This window comes from Astatotilapia calliptera, chromosome 7 (genome assembly GCF_900246225.1).
Source record: "Astatotilapia calliptera chromosome 7, fAstCal1.2, whole genome shotgun sequence".
Lineage (NCBI taxonomy): Eukaryota > Metazoa > Chordata > Actinopteri > Cichliformes > Cichlidae > Astatotilapia > Astatotilapia calliptera.
The window spans coordinates 45,703,212-45,727,812 of NC_039308.1; the positions used below are offsets into that span (position 1 = coordinate 45,703,212).

The window sequence follows — 24,601 nt, forward strand, 5'->3', positions numbered from 1 at the left end:
GAAGTAACGTGGAGCATGGCATCTCAACAGACAGTAACACGATAGCTAACGGACAGCCAAGAACTGGATAATCCTTTGGCAGCTGTGAATGAGACTCAAAGTACACACAACAAAGTACTCAGGGTTTGGTAAAGTCTTTTTCACATTACAGCACTTTGGTTTCAGGAAGCACACTCTACCTTGAAGAACAGGAAAACAAAACAAAACATGGCAATCTACAGACTTTGAAAAACTCTGCAAAAATGGTTCAGAAACCGCTATGAGTTCAGGTTTTCAAACCTTATTTCACAAGCTTCTGCTTGTAAGAGTTGTAGATTGATTTATTCACACAGCTCACAGTGATATCCACCCGACTCCATCGCAAACAGATGTAATAACCTGCAATAATAGCATTTTAAAACGTCTCTTTGTCTGCAGTCTTTTTTCGTGCTACTTTTTTCTTTTATTTCACCTGAACCTTCAGGAAGAGCCAGAGCAGGAATTACTGGAGTCTTGTTCTTATTTGTTTTTTAGATAAGCAGCCTGATGTATACATTTTATTTATTTATTTGTTTGTTTGTTTGTGTGTTTTTTGGCCATCTCATTTCACTTGTACTTTACACTTGTACTTGAACTATTTTTAAAGCAACCTTGGACGCATTAAAATGACTGAATCTAAGAACGTTTTGGCAGTTTTAGACATATCACCTTCACTGTGTTCCTGTTAGAAGCCTGAGGCACTGATGAATTACAAATGTTGTGAGTGCCTATCGTCCACATTTGTTTATATGAGCCTCAAATATGTTATCAGGCTAAATGTCCAGCAAATTGGAGTTGTGACTGCTTCTGATATTTAGATGTTCCTGATTTTAAAGTGATTTATGAAGACCAGTGATTGTCCCACAGTGCTAATTATGTGCCTGCCTGTAGAAAGATTCCCTCTCTTCCCTCACATTTTTGGGGAAGCCAAATGGCGCTCAATACACATCCTAAAATCACTTTTACAGTCACTCAAGAGTCACTGCAGTCCTCTTAAAGATTTATCCTCTAAATGATCGGCTACAGACACTTTTTCCTGCCTACAGACCTTCTGCTGTCCTCGGTCGCAGCTGTTTGTCTACGATTTTACATATTCCACATGTAACCTTGTAGGCTACCAACATTTGTGTGTGTATACTTTTAAAACCAAAGTACACACAAACAACTGAGGAAACAAAATGAGCCTCCCTGCATGTGGTCTTCACCGAATATCTATTTGCATGATGGCACAATCGCTATTGCTGCTGTCTTTTTGTGGCGAGACAGATGAGACTTTCTGTGCTGTATTTTTTATATTCAGTGGAATAACACCAGGCACAGTAAGTGTCTGTATCTGTCTGATTAGTTTCAAAAGAGAGAACAATGGTAATATAATACATTCTTTCATCCAAGAAAATTACTAAGTGTTACATTTCTTTCCGACTCCATCTTTCTCAAATAAATCCATAGTTTTATTCCTCTGAGCACATTTTCGTGTCTTGGATGCGTCCCTCTTGGTAAAAGACTTATTAAAGGAAAAATGCTTTGATTATGTCTGATTTGAAAATATTTCCAGAATGAAACAAATATTGGTTTTGATACTACGTTATTTTTGTTGTTTATCTAAAGTATATTTTATCTGTTGTGCTCATCTTCTCTGTATTTCACTTTTCTTTTTTCCCCCCAATAAAAACACTGATCTTGCTCCCAGCTCTGCTCTCCACGTTACAGGCTGAGCTGTAACGCACCAACACAGCCAACAGTTTCTGAACATCACTAAATTTCTTTCCCACATATGCATAATGGCTTTGAATGTTGTGTCAGTGGGTTCGCAGAATCTGTTTTTATTCCCCTGTCAAGAGAATTTCATGGAAACTTTTTAAAGGTCAGGAACCCTAAAATAAAAATGAGTTGCATTTTCATCTGAATTCAAGTGAGAAACAAAAAGTATTCAGTGGAGTAATTGTAAGCAACTGAAGTTATAAAACATCTGGGGAAGTCACTGTTCTTTAATTAAAAGCTAATACAGGGCAGAATTGAAAAGCTCCCGTGATAAAAGCACGAACTCGTTTTTGTGCAGTAAAATTAAACCATCATATTTGCATCTAAACAAGAGTTTTCTTGTTTATTTATACTTGCAGGCTCACAACGTGTGTGTGTGTCTGTGTGTATTTTGAAATCACACATAATACTTCAGAGTGATATTGTCAAATTTTGTCAGATTTAATTCTGTTTTTCTGAAACAGAAGGAAGCTCAGCAGAGGATTGGAAAACACGCAAAGCCAGATGGTAAGATGAAATAAAAGACCAGACTAATTAGAGCACAAATTTACTTCCTTTCTGTGTCATAAAGAACAGATTTTAGCATCTGTGACCTGTACTACTCTGAAGATAGAAAAAAAAAAACACAAAGATCTTTTACATTGACTACCATGTAATTTAAGATTATTATTACCAGCTTCCACAATGATGTCATAAAGAAAGATATAGGTTTTCCAGCCTACTGAATACCATGTAGCTTTTATTCAAGCTGTTATTATGACCTGTTAATTATCTGTCAAACGCAACGGTTCAAGAAGGAAGTAACGTGGAGCATGGCATCTCAACAGACAGTAACACGATAGCTAACTACTCTGAAGATAGAAAAAAACCCCCACAAAGATCAGAAATGAGCACCTGAAACTCAGAAGTACAATCTCTCTGGCTTTTCCGTCCTATTATAAATGTAACACAGCTCGTAGAGGTGCAGTGCAATACATTCTATTCTATTTTACTGTATTCTATTGTATGATCATTTCTGTTTAACTGATTGGTTCAGGCAACCAAAATAATCTAGCTGAAATTATTAAGAAAAAAAGAGAGAAGAGGAAAAAGTTTGAGTAAACAAGATGAAAAGGCACACTGCCGTAGTGTGCTGTGCAGTACAATACTGATATTGTATAGTATCAATGTAGTTCATGGAGCAGTTTTACCATGAACTATTAATTTTTGGTAATGATTTTATATTTTTAGGCTGCTTCCCATGAGTGTTTTGTGTTCACTCACCCTTTTCACTTACTATGTGCTTACACATCACTCTGTGTTTAATTATGAGATATTAATCTCAGTTGCTCTTCCACAGTGTGTCTTTTGTCCTGTTTTCCTTCCATCACCCCAGCCTGTCGCATCATATGGCTGCTCCTCCCTGAGCCTGGTTCCCCTGCAGGTTTCTTCCTGTTAAAAGGGAGTTTTTCTTTCCCACTATTGCCAAATCCTTGCTCATACGTGGTGGCTTGATTGTTTGAGTTCTCTCTTTATTATTGTTGAGTCTCTACCTTACAATATGAAGCGCCTTGAGGCACCTGTTGGTGTGATTTGGCACTATATGAATGAAACTGAATTGAAAGAAAATGAATATTTTCCTTTGGTATCTGACTTATTAAATGTGACTTTATTCTATGACACGAGATTAATATCTGTCACTGGACATTTCTGTTCATGTAGAATAATACATGTTTCTTTGTGTTCTTTCTGGCACAACACTTGTACCACAGGGTAAAGACTTCAAGGTTATGTTAGATTACTAAACATCCCCACTTGATTATTGAAATAAGTCTTCAGTTGTCACAAAAGTATATGTTCACTGCATGATTATCAAGGACATAAAATCACATCACAACAATGATGTTATTAGCATATCAACAATCACTTAGATTCATTCATAATTTTATTTACTGGAGGATCAGAAGGTTTGGTATCGTGATAACGTGGTAAATCAAATACCCAAATCTTAGTTTTAGGCGACTATTTTTACTGCATTTTTATGAAGTTAAGCTAAAGCACTTCAACACTATATATTTCTCTGTAATGAAAGTTGCATACTATAATCATTACAATTTTACTGTAATGTGGCTATTAGAGGTGGCTATGAGAAACAATAAGTGCCTTAGCTTACTACTGTTACCTGCTTTCACAGACTAGTGCTAAAACAGTCTTCTGATACATCAAAATCTGCTTAGTGTGTCTGCAAAGATGTAAGATGATGACTATGACCTGTCTCCATGGACCTCCAACTGCTGCAGAGAATAACAGTCAACCTCGGCATCAAATTTACTTAACTTTAATGTTGAGGATCATCTCTAGCGATAAGTGCCGAATCTCGGGCAATGACCCGAGACCAAGCATCAGTTTTAGAAGGTAGTGCATCAGGTCAAGAGTACAACTAGAGGATCAAGTTGTTTAGACTGCACAACATGGAGAAAATGTGATTTGTGAAGAAAGCATCACTGAAGTATTCAAGCTCTGATTCATGACTGATGAGTGCAGGAAGAAAAACTGCAAATCAAATATACAGCATTGCTTTTGCTTCATATTCCTGTTACCTGATCTCAAATTACTTGTTGCCTTTTTAAAATGTAAAAGGCACGGCAGTGATTTCACACTTGAAGTTAGTTTGCTCATCACAAGGGGTTTGAAGGGGTCATAATAAAAAGTGCAAATGGGTTCTCTTTTGCTTGCATACCATATTCTCAAACTGGAACCATACTGGAGACAAAGGAAACAGCACATTCGGTTTCAAATTTGACAAATCCCATGTCCTGTAATTCTAAAAATTGATTGTAACGGAAGACTAAATCTCAAGAGAATTTCTGACAAATAAGTTTGACAACCAAAATGATGTGGTGAAGGGATGCAACCTAATGGGGTGATACCTTCAGAGAAATCAACTCATCTACACAAGACGATTCTTTGAAGTGACTTCAAAAGCTGAAGGTTTAGAAACAAAGGATAAACCTCATAATCACAGCTCGTAATTAAAATAATAAAAAACAAACATGGAAATAAGGGACTAGCTATCACTAACGACGACTTAAAGGAGACTTCAACAGAGAAAGGACGATTTCTCTCTGATGTGAACAAATTATTCTACAGAAGAAAAAGAAGAAAAGGCAGACTCACTGGTTACTTTCTGAACTTTGCTAGTAGATGGTGGGATCCCATGTTGCCTTCAGAACTCCCTTAATTCCTTATGGCATAGAGTCAACATGATGCTGGAAATGCATCCCCAGAGATCTATATTAACATGATAGCATCACCCTGTTGCCAGTTTCACCACATTCCACATGTGCTCTATTGGCTTAAGATCTGGTGACTGTGCAGGCCAGTATAATAAACTTATTCCTCAACCAGTTTAAGATGATTTGAGCTTTGTGACATGGCCCATTATAATAATGGAAGCAGCCATCAGAAGATAATGTGGTCTTAAAGGGATGGACATGGTCACCAACAATTTTGAAGTAGGCTGTGATGGTTCACCAATACTCAGCTGGTACACAACTGGCCCCAAAGTGTGCCAAGGAAATATCCCCGAAACAATCACATCACAAGGAGCAGCCTGAACAGTTGATAAAAGGTAGGATGGATCCATGCTTTCATGTAGTTTACACCAGTTTCTCACCTTACCATGTGAATGCCGCAACAGAAATCGAGACTCAGATACACAACAATTCTCCAATCTTTAATTGTCCAATTTTGGTGCGTCCATGGAAACTTTAGCATCAGTTTCATGTTCTTAGCTGACAGGTTGTCGTCTTCTGCATAGCTTGGTTGTCTTCTTAGCAGATTGAAGCAGCCTGGCCATTGTTCTCTCACCTCTGGCATCAGGGGCACCTTCGTTCCCCCACTTCTGAAGCTAGGTTGAACATCAGCAGGTTGCCATTACATTGTCAACATACCAAAATGAAGTGAGCTGCTGCCATGTAATTGCCCAAATAGATATCCGCATTAACGAGCAGTTGAACAGATGTACCTATTAAAAGTTAGTATTAAAGAGCAAACTGTATGGTCAAAGCATGACAGCACATGAATCACAACCTTAGAAATAGCACATACTAATCTCACTGTGCAATACAGGCCATGAGTTGACATTGAAACTAAAATATGTGTTGGAGAACATTTGTCTGCCGAGAGAAGCGCCTTCCCTCCACTTGTTGAGAGCCCGATAGAGAGGTCACAATGGAGATTTAATCACACAGGAAAGGTAATTGTCATGAAGACTGACATTTGACCATATGACTTTTTATAATTTAATTGTACCACTCATGAGAAAACAGGAAAAAAGTCATTTTTACTGTAAGATACTGCAAACTCCCACATTCACACATAAGATGCAAAGAACAGGAAATGAAATATGGGGAAAATGAAAAGCAATGGCATCCCACACAGAGACGGCTGACATTTAAACACAATCATACATTCATGCTTCAGTTTGCATCCTGAAGACCAAGGCAGTCAGAAATACCCAATCAATTACCCAATTAAACTCAGTCACTGTCTTTCTCTGGTTTGTTTTTTGTATGTCCACATTGTTAGACCAAACTATCCCTATAAAATAAAAAAATAAAAAAAACCCACATCTGGATAAACAGTAAGGACAAAAAGCTTTCTTCTGACGATGCTGGAAAGGACAGCCCGTGTCTCCACTGCACATTCATTTTTTACTTTGAATTTTGTTTCCTTGGCACTTCAGTCTTAACAAATTGTCCGATGTGATGTTCTTTTTTGATGTTCATGGCACTAAATTGCCTTACACTAGACACTCCTTTTTTTCTCATATTATTAAATACTGGCTTGAAATGGAAAATCTGTTTGAGGTTCAAAGTTTGCTGTACTTACTCATGGAAAAGCTAACACTTCACACTAGGTAATATATATTTTTCACCCTAAAATAGGGATAAAATATGGAGGTGGAGTCACAAAATGCTTCATTTAGTTAAACATCATAACTGTGAATAGAAGGATACTATCTTGAGCTCGATAAGTGGCTCCCTAACACTGTGTTGTCAGGCAACTAATAATTATGTACCCTAAAAAGTCCTTAAAAAGTTCTGCTAAAGAGAACCTAAGTGCATTTCCACAGTTGCCAAACTCTGGAAATTATGAGAGCATGACAAATCCAAAGCCCCTGACTGACAGCAAAGAGAAAAACAAAATCTGGGATGGAAGAAATGAACCGTTTTCCTGTGTGGAGCAAACTGCAATTAAACACCAGTGCAACCTACCATGTAGAGAAAAGGGGAAAAAAAACCTTCTGAACACAGTATCGTGAAAGCTGTCTTGCACCATAGCTTCAGCTGGCCTCAGTCATCTGTCGGGGAGAAGCTTCCTGGTGCTAACATGGTTGAAAGTGAGCTAAAGTGGCACTTGGGAACCAAAAGAAAAAAAATGTGCTGGATCTTAACTGTAGTCAGCAAGACGATTTGTGGTTTGTGTGAAGATGTCTAATAAGGTGACGAAAGCAAGGTATAGGAAGAGGCACTGTTACAAAAAATCCATAAAATAACAGGGCTCATTCTTATGATATATAATAATCAGAGGAACTGACAGCATGTCAGATAATATGAAGGCTATTTTGAAACTCTGCATCTCTAAACCAGTAGGTTTTGAACATTTTGAGCCTTAGAAGCACCAAGTGGTCACACAAAGCATTCACTATGCTCAAAGATGAAATTAATATTCTCATCACAATTTCAAAAACGAATTAAAAGAGCATCTTTTTTCTGAAAGAACGTCAATTTATTGTGTCATTTTAGGAAACCTTGAATCGTCTATAAGGTTTTCACAAAAGCAATCAGCTTAATTAATCAAGCTTAAATGTACCAATTATGTTTTGAATACTGATGCAGGTCTGAGATTTGCCCAACAACACATTTCATCTACAATGCCCCCGCCCGCCCGCCTCCCTGCTCCCTTCCGCTTCAGCTCCACAAAGCTGCTATGGCAACACTCAACCAAAACGTTGCTGTGCCCTCAGCGAAGCACCATGTGAGCACTCATCACATTACTGGCATAGCTTCACTTTAATCACCAAATCCAAGATCAATACACAGAGGATGGGTCAAAGACACAAAAATATGTGTCTAAGTAGAGCGAGAACAGGAAACATTCACTGAGAGGGACAGAGGGAAATTACATGGCATGGAGAAAGGTTTTAGAAAAGCAAGTGTGACAATGAGAAAGACATGCCAAGAGACAGCAGGAGTTCTTTTTTATCTCCATTTGTAGAGGGACATTTTTTCATCTGGCGTACATGCTCTATTTTAGTAAAAACAAGCTTGTTTTTTCAGAATCTGCTTGATAATTACATTTAAATGTTTGGTTCCCCACATTTTAACAAATCAAGAGCGTTCAAAATTTCATAACATTTACGCAGAAGAAAACAACAACACTACCGTGCATATATTAAGAAATATAAAAATTCGTGAGAAAATATTTTTTGGGACCAAAACTGGTCTTACAACTGATGCTTGTGCATGACAAACAGGAGTTAGGAGATTTATTTTATTCCATGCAACAAGCTGTGCAAGTCTTGGGATTAACCATGCATCCCAGAATAATACAAAACAAAGTTAGGAAAACTGAAACTGACAGTTCTTCAGTCTATCTGCAAACAGCTTGAATGTTCTACTAGCTTCCGAGATAGAAATTTCAGTGCATTCCAAGACCTTACACCCAGTGACAAGAAGACAGACAGATAGATGTGGTGCAAATAGACTTAGACACACTTCAGATACTGAGACCTCGACAGCAGCAGCCATGGGAAGTTATTTTGTCTCTCCTGCTGCCAAAATAAGAGCTGATAAGGTACTCCTAGAACCTGTAAAGTCCTGACACTTTAGCCCTTTAATCCACGATAACCCCTAGTGAGCAGGCCCGCTGACGCCAGCCTCTGTACACACACACACGCACGCACCACACCCTGCTGCTAATATCACTCTCAGGTTGAGCTTTGACTCTGCTTTGATGGTCTCTGAGCTGATGCCGCCATCACAGATCATGTTGACATCAAACCAAAAAAAGAAGCCTGGCTGGTGCGGGTGGAGCTGCAGCTGATGATGACAGATATACACAGTAATATGAGCTCCAGTGTATTCCACAGGCAGTGTGCTAGCTTGAGGCAGCGACATGGTGGCTGTAACCTAAAGGTTACCTCTGCTCCATCTGAGTGCCTAACTTATTAATGGTAAAAAATAAAAATATTAGTGTGTGTGTGTGTGTGTGTGTGTGTGTGTGTGTGTGTGTGGTTTTGCAAATATGTCCTACAACAGCACTGCAAATATTCTGAAAGGCACAAAGGGAAATGGCTCAAATTATAATTTCATATGAGAGTTAAGAAATGACCGTGTTTGTGATACTGAACATGCTTAATAGCAGATTGGCCAGTATTCAGTCACTACTGATATCTTGGATACTTTTCATTTATGTATGTTTTTTGTTTTTTTGTTTTTTGCATTCAAAAATGTCTTTCAGTGCAAAGCTGTGGTTTGGATCATAAAAAACTACAGATGTCTTAATATTAAACTCAATACATCAGTAATTATCTTAATTATATCAATATACGTATGAAGTGTGTTCAAAAATGAACCTTTAAAAAGCCCTAACTGTCAAGTACGAAGCTAATTAGGGGTGCCAAAAGACACTAATGCTACAGATTCTAATTGACTAAAAAGTACTATTGGATCGGATACTCCTTTGCAACACTATCAACACAAACAATTGACTTCACAGAGCACTGCTGCAGACAAACAAGCACAAGACTTCAGTCAACTAAGGTTTAATTGGTCTTTGAATGCTTCAATACATTACCCTCAAGGTTCTTCTTTACAGCCATTATGAAGATGGCAATCGATGCTGCTCAGCTGTGCCCTAAATAAGCACAGCAAATGACCTCCTTCGTTGTTTTAATACACTCATTACACCGAACTATGAAGCATTTCCTGTTTAGCAGCTAAACCGATTTAATTTCTACTGCCTCCCTCTTTAAAACCTTATAGAAAAATTACTGTTTTCATAGTGACACATATACACACACATATTGGTAAAATGTGTGTGGGTTGGACTGACACATTATCATAGTGGTTTGTGCAGACCTGCTTCACGCCTACACAGCTGCTAATAAGACAGATCCACCAGAACATGATGAGGAAATATGGAACCAGGTCCTTCATCATTTGGGACGTATGGAGGAAAGAGAAGAGGAGAGAGAGATGATGCATAGGAATGGGTTGGGTAGCATGGGAGGGACAGGAAAAGACAAGTGAGCAAGACAGATGGGGCAAGTGGTGCAAAGAGAAAGAAAATCACATGGCGAAGGGAGCCACAGTGGCAAGTGGAAGGACCGGTGAATGGAGCTATAGTGTGCTTTGCAGTGTGGTCCATGCCAGACAAGTCAGGCGGGCAGAAAAGCACTTCTTGCCCACGCAAAACAAAAAGCAATCTTCACTTCACTTTCAGTGCAAAAAGGAAGTACTGCTCATACTAATATTGCTTCTCTAGCAGCCAGGTAAATCAGACTCTCCAACGGGTGGGAAGCTAGAGTTCTCAGCAAAAAGCTACGACAGGATGTATGGGCAACAACGGAAAGTGAAATAACAGAAACATTGATTGGGTGGGACACAGAAATAGAGGAAACAGGAAATTGAAACCAATGAGATGATGGCAGAAAGGGAAAAAATGGAAAGAAAACAGGCTGATAGAAATTGTGCTTGTGCCCTGAAACTTGATTAACATTTTAATGTGTTCTCTCATTAGATTAGCTGCCACAAAATCTCTATTAATTGTTCTTCACCAAATCAGTGACTGGATTTGGCTCTGATGCATTTAGGAAGAATTAAACCTAATAAAAGATTCAACGAAAATGCAACCAATAACCAAGCACATGAGGTAATTTTTCTATTAATCCAATCAAACAGTAGCGAAGGTACCTTAATAGAGTTTTTGTGTGCAGAAAAAGTATTTCATGAGACGATGTTTAACTAATTCAACTTAACATCTTGGTTTTAGAATGAACACTATTTTAGTATTATTGACATATTAATGTTACAAAAAAAATAAAAATAAATCCGCCTATGCAAAAAGAATTCGCAAAAAAAAATGCCAAATAGTGGTGGTAATCTGTTAACCAGTGTATGAAATTTGAAAAACACTGACTGCACTTGTCTAAATGATGATGGATGTTTTGTGAAGAGATTTGTAGCGGGGTTTAATTTAGTCGCGTTAGAAATATTACTGTCTGTCAGCTGAAGTTCCAGACTGTGTAAAGAATTCAGCTTTTGATAAAAAAGCCCAAAGTATACAAAGCACTGATCTCAGGTCCCTTACACCCCCCACCCAAAGAAAGCCTGAGGTTCATGATCCCCCCTCTTGTGCTGTGAGTTTTTAACTTAAAATCACACAAAATTCTCTTCCAGCTTTATTCTTAAGAGCCATTTTGTCTTGGATATGCCATCTGGTATTTAAAGGCACTTCATAATTACAGAGATTTTGTTGACGAACCAGATTTCAGCTTTGATGTTCACCAACAACAATACCCATAACTCATAAGTTGTCATGATGTGTGTACATGCCCACACATACTAATCAGCAAAAACATGCATATTCAGTCTAAGCTGCATTAATATCCATAGTGCCCGAGAGCAAATTACATATACAAAACACTACAGCAAGATAGGTGAGCCACACAAATGCATTCACCACATACCCAGAGATACTAATTAAAGGATTACAGATATCGCTTAAATACCAGGAAGCAAAACTGCACCGCAGTAAATGACACCGCTGTGAGGATACAGTGTATGTGAATTTTAAAGTTTTGACTGAGATGTTACTCGCTGTCAGTTTTGGCCGGCGGTCATAGGTTCTGTCCAATAATATGACGCGAGACTGGAGTAGAATACATCCATGGATTGGCACTTTATTAAAGAAGGCACATGTTAACAGCACAAAAACACTCACTCCAACTAAACACAATGGCTTCCTTTTATACTCTACCTTTTCAGGTGAGCATCTGGAATAGCCCAAGTATGGGGGTTAACTAATCAACATGAAAACATAGCCCTCCACACAAACAAACATACAATAACATTAAAGCACATCACAAACATATACATATTTCCAACACGTACTATAAAAAAAACCAATAACATAAGCTTCACTCATTTCTATCTAAATTAAAACCCTCTTTAACCATACTCCTTAACCTGGCACACTGGTCTGCTCCAGGAGCTCTTAAGCAGGCGATTGAGCCGCTTTCACTCTTTTGCTCCACATCCTGCAAGAAGCAACCAGGACAGGTGAGTACCTTTACAAGTTCTCATTTCACAAGCAGCTCTAACTTTGGCTCTTCTCTGACACAGGTAGGATGGCCAGTCCCCCTGTCTCTTCACCTTTACAAGCTGTCATTTTAATCATATGTCAAATAAACCTAATAAAGAATTCATAAGAACTAATGTGTTTTTCTTTATTATACTATTTTAAATTCCCAATCCATCAATTAATCACTAACAGTGCCAACAAGGTAATGGAACCCCTGGTCTCCATTACACTCACTATCAGAAAACGCATCAATATTTTTAACACTGTTATATTAATTAGATTCCGTACGCCGAGGGAATGAATATATGTAGGATAAACTATATAAATGTACTCAATCCTTTAACTTTCTGGAATTTGTTTCATTTAAGTTACTCAATGGTCACAACAAAGCTAACTTTAAAATCCCTGACTTACACGATGGATTAAAAAGGACTGATTATTAGAATGTTGCTAATAATGTGGTTACCACCCCGTCATATGTAAATCAACAATATCCTTCACTCTCATTGGTAGTTTCTTTAACTACTTGCCTAGAAGCTGAGAAAAGTTAAACTCACACACACACACACACACACTTCACAGTGATTATTTTCTCCCATCATCACTTGAAATTGTTAAATGTCAGTAACTTTCTGCATTCTCTATTTGCCATTTCAGTGCTAGTCACTTCCTGTGTGGCTGCCTCTTTAGGGGCTTCATATAAAACCCATCCTAAGTTCACTTATCCTGTTGAGCTATACAGTACAAATTGTGCTGTGGAAAAGAAAATCTAGTCTCTTGTAACAGAGACCATAGAGTTTCCCTGCTCTGTGGTGAAAGTCTGGTGTCAGGTTCATTCATTGGCAGGGAGTCCTTCCCCCAAACAAAAGCCATTAGAGTGCAATGCAAAATGTCTCCTTAACAGTTTTGAGTAGGCACTGCAACTTCTTTATTTCAGGGAGACCCACACAAATCAGAGCTTTTAAAGTCTGAAAGCATTCAGGGATGTAATAATCTAATATTTGGATATTTAACCTGAAATTAAAATCAGGGTACTGCTATCGTAGCTGTGCTCATCTCAGGTTTGTACATGACATGATCCATCTCGCTCAGCACTGACCCAAAAGCACAACGTTCAACAGGGCAGCCAGAGCAGTGCAACAGGCTCGAGAGGATAAAAAAAGCCCAGCGAACAAGACTATCAAACTGGGCTCTCCCTCCTCATTGCACACATATTTGCACATATTTGGCATTTCAAATTCCAAGTTCCACCAAATCTTATTTCTATTTTGTGCATAATAGTCTAGCTTTATCTATGCAGTATATCATTTTAAATCAGTTTTATCATCGATTTTACAAAATAAGTGTCTTCTCTTACGTTTTGATGGTTGCGGGAATGCTGGGGACTATATTACTTGTACTTGCTGACCTTTTTCTCTGCCATTTGTGGGAAATGCTCATGATGTTATGAAACATGGTTACAAATAGCACTGTTTAGATATCTAGAGAACTGATGGTAATCAACAGCCCCTGACAGTTCACCAGTGACATACATTAATTTCCTAAAAGCAGATAATTGATCATGTATACTGTGATATCTGTGTATTAAATTTGAAACTTCAATATAAAAACATGTAAAATTGCTACCTGTGGTATCAGAACTGTGAAAGATATTCTGAATAAAAAATACAAACTGTATTTTCCCTTTTATATCACGCACGTGGGTTGAACTGTAGAATCCAGGAAACTTCAAATAGAAACACCGTTGAGTTTGTATACAAATTTATATTTAGTATTTTAAGAAATATGCTTATTGACTTTTAGTAAAGAGATCAATAAGATCAATACAACTCGCTCCAGATCAGCATCTGTCAAGTCAATTTTTTTTTAATCTTTGGGTTCACCGGGGTTATCCATCTCTCCCTGCCTACAGTTTTTGTGCTGGTTGAGTTAATATTCAAAGGCTCATCTAACTTTCAGCAAGGAAAACAGTTGGAGCTAAAAGAATATTTCACACAGGAAGAGAGAAATATTTTACTCATTCTTGCTATTGTACAGATAGTGGGAACACTTCAGTAAAATTGCTTGTCCTTGGCAAGTCCACTAACACTTTCATTCCTTTGTATAAAAGAAGTTCATAGCAGTAGATTTCTAAGAGCTTGTCATCTACCCACTTCAGAAGAAAGCATATCCAACTCAACTTTTATACAATTCAGGTTTCCAAGATGCTTCCAAAGTCACTGTCAGGAAGAAACTAAAGTTACAGTTTGGTACATCCAGAGAAAGAAAGAAAGAAAGCACTGATGAACTCGTCCACGTCCACCGAAGACCACAGTGGTGGATGATCACAGAATTATTTCCATGGTGAAGAGAAACCCCTCCACAACAAGTGGACGAAAGCAGCTGAAAGAATTCTGAGGTGTACGGAGACATACTGTCTGCTCAAATTCAGCTAAATGCAGTCAAACTGATTGCGTGGCGTTTCATAATACAGCTGGGCAATGACCCAAAACATATAGCCAAAGGAACCCGGGAGTTTACTAAAGCAAAGAAGTGGAATACTCTTGAATGGCCAAGTCAGTCACCTGATTTTAACCCAATTGAGCATGAATTTCACTTGTCGAAGCCTTAACTTTGGACAGAAACGCCCACAAACAGACAGCAACTGAAAGCTGTTGAGGGCAAGACTTCAGGCTGTCATTGCCAGCAAAGGGTTTACAACCAAGTATTAGAAATTAACAGTTTATTTTCAGATACTTAATTTGTCCAATTACCTTTGAGCGCCTGAAATGAAGGGATTGTGTAAAAAAATGCTTTAGTTCCTCACATTTTTAGGCAATCTTTTTGTTCAGCTCACTGAATTAAAACTAAAAGTCTGCACTTCGACGGCATCCGAGTTGTTTCATTTACAATTCATTATGGTGATGTACACAACCAAAATTAGAAGAAGAAAAAAAGTCTCTGTCCAAATGTTTATGGACCTAAGTAAATGGTCAAGTAAATGTAGCGTGAAGTATAAGTTAAACCATTATTACTTATTTATTTTACGTGTGTGTGTGTGTGTGTGTGTGTGTGTGTGTGTGTGTGTGTGTGTGTGTGTGTGTGTGTGTTATAAGAATTCACCAAATTCACACGCATTAGTTACTCACTGCAGGATAAAATCCATGTTCTCTGGGGAAATCTGTCCAGTCACAGGATGTCGAAATGTGGTGGTCCTCTGGTTGTGACTGAAGTGACAGAAGGACAAGAGAGAAAACGAGAGAGGAGACAAAATTAGCAACTTTGGCTGCAATACAAACAGTGTTAGTGCATTATCCTGGATTTTCACCCTACTTTGTTTACAATTTCCACACAAGCCGAAAATTCCTCGGAGGAGTACACTTAACAGCTCTGTCCAACATCTCCACCCTGACAGGCGTTCGTCTCTGACTTTCCCAGCTCAGTGTAGAATGTGACGGGTGAATGCAGGACCCATCCACACCCACTCACCCCACCCAACCATCCTGTACAGCCTGTGTGGAGTAAAGTGTTGGGCTCAGCACAAATGTCAAACAGTACAGGCAGGCATGGGCCTCCATCAGTTATAGACTCAGTCTTTCTAACCCTCAGCTAGAGGGTAAAAGCATTCGACTATGTAAACAACACAGGATGGCATGACGATCAAAGCCTGTGCGAGTTTGTGTGCGTACATGTGTGTGATGGCACTTTTTCAGAATGTTTTTTTGCATTGAGAAAACACTGACAGAAAGCCTTACTCTACATATATTCAGACCCACAATGACTAATCAATTTGTAAGCTGACAGAAAATAAATCACAGGAACAGGGGCTTGAGCCTATTCCAGCTACCATAGGGCGAAAGTCGGGGTACACCCTGTACAGGTCACCAGTCTGTCACAGGGCTAACACAGAGAGATAGACAACCACACTCACATTTACACCTATGGGCAATTTCGATTTACCAATTAACATAACTCCACTAACTGCATGTCTTTAGACTGTGGGAGGAAGTCGGAGTACCTAGGGAGAACATGCAAACCCTACACAGATGGTGGAGTTGAACTCAGGACCTTCTTGCTGTGAGGCAAAAGTGCTAACCACCATGCTGCTAATAAAATGACATTTATTAAAAATAAAACAAGAAAAAAAGGAACAGCTCAGTGAGAGAAGTTAAAAGTTGCAGTGTTGTAATCAAAAGTCCAATTTTCAAAATCAAACAACAATGAAGGAGCTGACAGGGTAAAGTACAAAAGTCTTCTCCAAATACAATCAGTGGGTCATGGCACAGTTTTCCATTCCACAGCAGCTCCAGTAACTCATGCTGTAAAGAATCCTGCTTGATATAGCGGAAGATCAAATCCTACGGGAGTAGATGACACGGCAGCAGCATGCTCCGTAACAGGGACCTACAATGTCATTATCGACTCACAGAACAACACTTACAAGACTAACACAAAGAAAGTTCTCACATCTGAATGCAGCAGCTTCTCTTCAGCTCACCTTGGCTATTGACTGCTGTTACAGTTTCCCTTTATGTCATGTGAATTACTTCCACCACTGCATCTACTATTGCTAAAAAAAGAAACACATCCAAGGTGTTGTTTTTTTTTTTTTGATTTAGTTTTTTTAAAGCCAGCTCTCACTCACACTGATTAAAAATGTGGCCATGATGTCGTTGTTGTTGTTTTTCTGCAGAAATGAAAAATTGAAAAGACATTACAAAAAATAGGAAAAGTTATTCAAACTCTAACTCAGACTAGCAGAATGATCCAAGTTTCCCAAAAGTAAGGTAACAGCTTATGCTTGACTCATTCCTCTGTGTCTTATGCAGTCATTTTTCACCACGCACAGGTACTGTTTGAAAAATACTTTCACTAATCAAATGAATTAAACACACTACCTAGTCATAACTGGCAAGATTAAGTTTTGTGTCTGCTATAGTGCCGTGGAATTTGGCCTTGTGTGTGTAAAACAATAGCATGTAGTGCAATGAGAACAGCACCTCAACACAATTAATTACATTCTACAGTGGCCTACAGAGGACCTGCTAACATTTACACATGCACATGGCCACAAAAAATACCTACAGAGTAAATCCATACTAATGTGCTAAAAACATAAAGACCTTTTACTCCTAATCCAAAGATGGGGTTAGTCATCGTGCCACACAAATGCATCAACGGGACAAAAAGATGGGACAGTGCTCTAGATAACAGAGACAGGGAACTATGACCATAGTTTTACTATAACTAGGATCCCTTTTTTTGTCTACTGTGTTGCAGGGAGAAGCTCTGAATTAATAATTGTCTGATCAGCAAGGAATGCTAATCAATCAGCTGTGGTGAGAATAGAGAAACAGACTGTTCTGACAGGCCTGTGAGTGTGTAAGTTATGCCTGAAACTCTCTCTAGGCAACAAATTCGACAACAGAGTGTCATCCGAGTTTACCGAGGGACACAAGTGACAATGTTTTGCAGGCTGCAGGAAGTAGATCCGGTTTTTTTTGTTTTCAGAAATCATAATGAAACAAAACTGTCAACATGATTTGGTCATGGTGGTAATTTCTGAAAAGGTATGAAAATGCATGAGCTGTGACAAATCGTGTAAAGGGATTTCACAAAAATCTGTAGTATAATGGCTGCAAGCTTAACGGGGCTAACGGGATAAATATACCATTAACATCATTAATGGTTTAAAGCATTATGTAAAAGCAGTGTATTTCAGCAATTTACATTTGGCAAACTATAAATGCATGATTTACAAAATGATTTTATTTGCAGTGATGAGAGGTGTAGGACTATATGTCATTAACACAAAAGTGCAAAACCTAATAGGTACATGCAGAATTCAAAGCAATCTTATGAAATTAAATGCAGCGTGCTAAATCTATTAACACTCTCGTTTTAGCTCACCATTAAATGGTCAAGAGGTATTTTTGAATGCTGAGGTCACAGTCACCTCAAATCCTTTCAGTGGATGGATAAGTAAATTTGATTATATATTGATTGCACACATACAAACAAAGGCTTGTTTACTTCGGAGCTGATTTGGTCGAGCTGATTCGGAGCACTTCTCCAGGGGAAACTGATAAAGCCATATCGGACTATTCACAGAATATGAAGAAGAACAGCGTGTAAGTGTCCTGGAGGCTGTTTATCAGCGGCGGTGATTTCATTCAGCAGCGAGGTTCAAAATAGTACAAGATATAATAGGTGTGATAGTGTCACTTCAGAAAAACGTAGGCAATGAGGACCTGAGCTGTAAACGAAAAATGTTGAATCCAGTGCTAACAGCTTTATATAGCAAGCTTTTAATAATGTCCTTTCACACTGAAAATGAAAGACATTTTCGCAATGCACCTGACATCTCTGGGTTCTTTTGCTGCTAAGTGTATTTTGTGTATTTCCTTTCCTCTTTCACTCATTGCAATGTCTGTCATGGGGAGCTTTAGTAGACCTAAATAACAAAATATCACAAAAAATGACATGAAATGCAAAATAGATAATATCATAGAGTTGTGGTTGCCTTACAGACACCAATTTGACGTTAAAAATTTGAAATCTTAACACAGCCGTTTATTATTAGTTCTTTATTTTTCCAGGTAAAAAAAATGTCATTGAGATTAAAAATCTAATTTCCAAGAGAGACCTGGCAGAGACCTGAGTTTTTAAACATAAAGGCTACAATTCAGAAATATGCCTTTTGAGCATCAACAATCGAAGCTTACAGGACACCAAGTGCAGCAGATTTATTGACAAGTACAAAGCTAATTTTTATGCCTGGGTGATATCTGCAGGTGAAAGGTATTTGTAGTATTCTGTTGCTTCTGTCACTAAAAACGCGTAGCACTCACTTCAGAAAAGATGATTAGATCTATTGGAGATCTAATGGGAGCTACAGATGAGATTTCTGAGGCAGCCCCTAAGAGGTGTAGTTTCTTTTGTCCGTGCAGCTGCTTCAGTTTTCCCTTCAGGAGAAGCTTCTCGTATGGGTGTCGGTGGGAGCAATGGTCAACAGGAAATCCGTGAGAAATTAATGCGAACTGAGGCCTATAAGTCTATTTTTTTAATGTTTAGTGACCCTCACAGATTAAAAATAATGCTTCATACTTAGTGTTATAGTTGTTTGCTATAGATAAGTATCTAGTAGTAAATGGTCAATTTTGTTAAATCCTAATCCTAAGTGACAGCTAACTTTACAGTTTTATTTACTACATTAGCCATCATTAGCTAGCAGTGTTGGTCAAGTTACTTGAAAAAAGTAATCAGTAACTAATTACTGATTACTACCCCAAAAAGTACTCCTGTTACTTTACTGATTACTTATTTTCAAAAGTAATTAATTACTTAGTTACTTTTTAAAAACACAATTTACAACCTGAAGAGGTGATAAAGCGATAGATCTTTCAGCCCAATTCTACTTTTTCTGCATAATCCATCATACAAAATGTAATCAAATGAAAAAGTCTCTTTTTTTTTAAACTTGTTTTATCAGTTTTAATCTTTTAATTTTATGCATCAAGCAAAAATTAAATTATATGCACCATTGTCTGACTTGAAGAAATTAGTTTAACATTTAAACCTATTTTCTGCACATTCCAGCGCATAAAATAAAATATTTTTTGTGTTTACACTCAGTCTTTCAAATAGATGCAAGTAAAATACAGCAGATAATAAATAAAATCAAAGACTAGTGGTCCTGTTGCTCTATTTTCACCTGTAAAGCAGGCGGAGGTTTGCCCTGGTGCAGGTGTGCCGCAGCGGTCAGTTGAAGAATCCGCGAGTTTCTCTGTGAATTTCCCATTACGTCGTTGCGCACTCGGTGCTTGTTTAGGGTTTTTTTCGCTGTAAAAAGAAGTTTTCTTCCCACGCACAATGGACGCTAATGTTTTTGTCACTTTTTATGGAATCAAACTCAAAGTAAGGTCAGTACTTCCACGCTTTAAACGCTGCACGCTCATACTCTCTCCCGTACTCGATATATGATCCATTGTTGATCTGCACACAGCTGTTGTCACGAACGTCGCCTATGTCACTGTCATGAGACATTCTCGCAGAAAATAATTAATTAATTAATTAATTAATTAATTTAAAAAAATCACGGTTTTAGTAACGCAGTAACGCAGCGTTCCTACGAGAAAGTAGCGGTAATCTAATTACCGTTTTTGCAATAGCAATCCCTTACTTTACTCGTTACTTGAAAAAAGTAATCAGATTACAGTAACGCGTTACTGCCCATCTCTGTTAGCTAGCATCTGTGACTCACCAATGCTAAGCAATAGCCTCCAGAACTCAAAAAATAAAGCTAGCAGGGAGGTGCTTCAAACTTCAGTTCCTTATATAAGCAAGATCTCTTTATTACTGCCAGAACTTTATTTCTGGCAGAAGTAATACAAAACAGATAGGAATAACATTTTGGGTCTCTAGAACCAGTTTCCTTATTCTCAACAGGGGGAGCTAGGGTTACTATTTATATAATTCGCTGTTTAAAAGTTATGCATAGCTCAGTTTAACACCATCTATCCATCATACCTAATATGGATGCATACTGCTAACAAAGCTAAACAGCCAGCACTGGCATTAAGTGATAACAACCCCCTCACTCTGCTCTTTTGTCTAAATACAGTCACATACAATTTTTCAAAAACAAGATTATCTATGTATATAGTATAGTAACTGTTAAGTCTAATATACCCTAGTAAGCTATACTACTTTTTCCTTTGGGAAGATACCATCTGTGCAGTCTGCAATTCTGTTGAAGAAAGATGTTGAATCTATTTAATTATTCTTGAAAAATAATTTATTTCTGTGCATTTTTTTTCCCACACTGCATCAAATTAAAGTTGATTACGTCGATTAAGCATCATGAGGTGGAGGGTGGGGGGTGGTTCCCTTTTTTTTTTTTTTTTTTGCTGGGAGTTTGCAACCCTATTAGTTAGGTTGCTTAATATTTCTGCTAAGTACTCTTTAAAATACCAGAATAGGAAGGATGGTGCAGGTTTAAGTTTATTAGATTGATCAGTGTTGCTGAACTATGAAATATTTTGGGTGCAGTGTATTTTTTACATACAGGTATAAGTACATAAAAAAAGTGGTATCGTGCCATCTCGAGTCACTACTAAGATTTTCACCGAGTTCTTCATTTTTGTTAGGTCTCCCATTATTTTCCTTTAAAACTGGGCATCCAATAAAAGCATACTTTACTAATAATATTCAACTGATAAAAGCACACAGACATTTTCTGTTGTCCCATAAACTTTTATCTACATTAACAAACTAAGGGCGCACAATCTCACCTTCTCCTGCTATAGCAGCTCTCCAGCCATGAGTGTCTTATGTAACAACCATATCATTAAAGAGCTACCTCTTAAAAAAGCTCAACACCCACAGATGAAAATAGCTCGATTAATGCTCACAGTGTCCCTGTAACTTTCCATATAAGGTGTGCCATTCACCTGCAAGATGTCAGATTTGATACGTTTAACTATGATAGTGTTAAATGACTTCCTCAGACTATCTGCAACAGGATGACATATACTCTATAAATACAAGGTCTTTCTCTCACCATTAGACTTAGATGTACAAAAAAAAAATAGAAATACTGTACATTTTGAGACAGTTTTTGTTTGGGGAAACTTTTGAGCATTGGAGGGATTATATGTCTCAGTCAAACCATTAACTTCATTACTCTTTTGTACCTTCTGAGATGCACATTTTAAAGTCAGACCATAATTTCTGTTGACAAAACAGAGCTAGAGTTATGCCTTTAAAAAGCAGCTCATCGTATTACAGTCATAATTGAGACAAAGTGTCCAATAACTGCTGAAATATCTCCCTACACTACAGTCATCACTGTCAGACATTAATTTGGGGTTTTGTGACATGAGGCTGACACATCTAAAGCAACATAAAAAAAACCCCACTAATGGGTCTGTGCAATGTAATTTTTGACCAAACACAGAAACCCAAAGAAGCTGTTCAGAGAAAATGGCTCTTTTCTTTGTCATCAGAGAAAAGGCACAAATTCAAAGACCACTTTTCTTTTCCTTAATTTTGTGATTTATTTATCTATTTATGCCTTTATTGATTTTCATTTATCAGAGCAGCTCCACTGCAGCTCAAGCACATTTTGCTTCTCAGTTCAAGCCAAGTGAGGCTTTAGGGAATTAAACAACCTTTTTTTTTTATGAGACATTCTTGCCCATTGAGCTGCTGTCAGCTGACACACTCAGTGCCTCTGTGTTTGACTTTTCTGCCCCAGTCGCTGACCACATGGCATTTATGAAGGACGGGTGGTAAACCTCCAGGGTTACATAAACACTCGACTGTCCATTACAGCACTTGCACAATACAGTTCTCATGCAAACACACCATTACACATGCCAAACATGATGCCCCTCAGTGAGAGACTGCACACTTCGCACCTGCTATATCATATGACTTGGGTGTCACAGGATTTCCAACCACTTTTCCGCTGCTCTTTCTCCAGCACGGATAACAAGTAGTCCTGAAATTAAGCAGTTAATTATAAAAACATACGACAAATTATTATTTTAGTAGTTTATGGAGAATGTATCATAAAAAACTCACATTACTACTGCTGAAGTAAGAAGGATTCTTTATAAATGTAACAGACACAAACAGCTATTTGAGCTTTTATAGATTTTATAGTTAGAGGAAAAACATTCCACAAATCAGGTGTAATAATCACAAATTATATTTTCTCACAGCTTTAAGTTAAATCAAAGTTTATATTGACTCATTCCTCTGTGTCTTCCTGCCAAACGTATCTAAGTGATACTCTCTGAGCTAAACTGTGAAACTGTGTCGATGTCTTTGTAGTCAAATCATTTTTTTCTTGACATTTACTCCTCTTATTTGGACATTAGGCCAAGACTGGCTGAAAAATTATATTAGTTACTGAATATTGATAAATGATTACTAATTGAACAATACAAGGTTTTAAGTGGTGACAGACCAAAGCAACATTACCTGGAGTGATATTTTATTATCATTAAACTATCCGATTTCTGTGGTGCCTCTAATATTTCTCTTTTGTTATTTGAGTTCTCTGTACGTGCACATTTAATGGGCACAATAATTATTTGTTGTTTACGTCAGTATATTCTTCTGAGGACAGTGAAGTGTGTGCAAGCATGTGTGTGTAGACACAGCTGGTTATTGATTCCAGTGATAATGGGGATGGTGCGTAGAGAATTCTTATCTGCGAGCATCTCCCCTGAGCTGGGGGAGTCATGCTCTCAGTTCTCAGCTCTTAGGTGTGTGACTATTTTGAATCTGGCCACAATTACCAGTCAAAAGACACATTATTAATTCAAAACCAGTCTGTAAAACATAACTATTGCTTATGCAAGATGCAACCATGTGAAAAAAGCTTCAAGAGTCTCAAGAGCTGTGCTAAAGTTCAAACCCTAACGCGCTTCAGCATTTCTTTTTGTTGACGAAACTGTAATCAAATTTGTCAGTATCATCAATAAGCCACGCCTCCATTTGACTTGATTGATGTTTGAAAAAGCAAAACTGTTGGCATTGACTGTTGACTATTATGTCTCATGAACAGCAGCAATTTTTTACATATCATTTGCCGCTGTACACCGTGCCTGTGTTTTAACAGACATGTAGCAGACTGAGTGTTCTGAAAATGATGAGTACACGAGTAGGTGTTCTCTCAGTCAAAGGTCATATCTATTTAAAGGGATTACCAGATGAAATGTGTTTGAAGTGCCGCAAGAGAGAGCTAGTCGGAGTGTTGCCAGTGCAATATGGGGAAACACAGCAAGGTCATTCCCCATTCAGTGCACAATGTGTATGTTAAACACGCACACCTATTTGTGTGTGTGTGTGTGTGTGTGTGTGTGTGTGTGTGTTATAAGAATTCACCAATTTTCTTGGCTGATTGCGATTACTGTAATTTTTGTAAGTATGATCTGCCGATAGCTACAAGTAATATTATATACAAACGCACACAAAAAAGGTTTTGAACATATCGAGGACACAAATTAGCCAACAACACTCATTTCACATATTTAAAAATGCATTTACACATTGGAACGTGCATGAACACACTTTTGCCAAAAACTGAACGCCACATTCGTGCACCGCCTGATCTTTAATTAAACATAACGTAATTGAGTTGCATAATACCACAGCTGCAAAATGGGTCCTGGTTTGGCCAGTGCAAAAAAGTAGGTCACAAAATATCCAAGTCCAAAGAGGTCTGTGATAACGATGTCCTTCCAGTCTCAGTCACATGGGAATATTTTTCAAAAACAAGCAAACTGGCATTTATTGACTGGTTTGTTTAAATCAAAGAAGGGAATAAATCACAATTTTGGCCGTCAAAGAATAATTGAAGTCATGTATCAAATTTAAGACCCCATATACGTTTTCTTTTATCAAATTCATTCTAGACCTTATCAATATTGTGCACATAAGTTGGGCAATGTACAGTCTGTGAGCCCCAAAAGCAATGCTG

At 37.9% G+C, this 24,601-nt stretch overlaps 1 protein-coding gene across 11 annotated transcripts in view; it reads right to left on the reverse strand.

Annotated features, from left to right (window-relative positions):
- LOC113026380 (pleckstrin homology domain-containing family A member 7-like) overlaps positions 1 to 24,601 on the reverse strand; it is a 155,818-nt gene that overhangs the window by 59,804 nt on the left and 71,413 nt on the right. For all 11 annotated transcript variants that reach the window (XM_026175109.1, XM_026175105.1, XM_026175106.1 and 8 more), the window contains one exon: positions 15,258 to 15,335. In XM_026175109.1, coding sequence (XP_026030894.1) covers positions 15,258 to 15,335 — 78 coding nt within the window. The remainder of the gene's footprint in view (positions 1 to 15,257; positions 15,336 to 24,601) is intronic.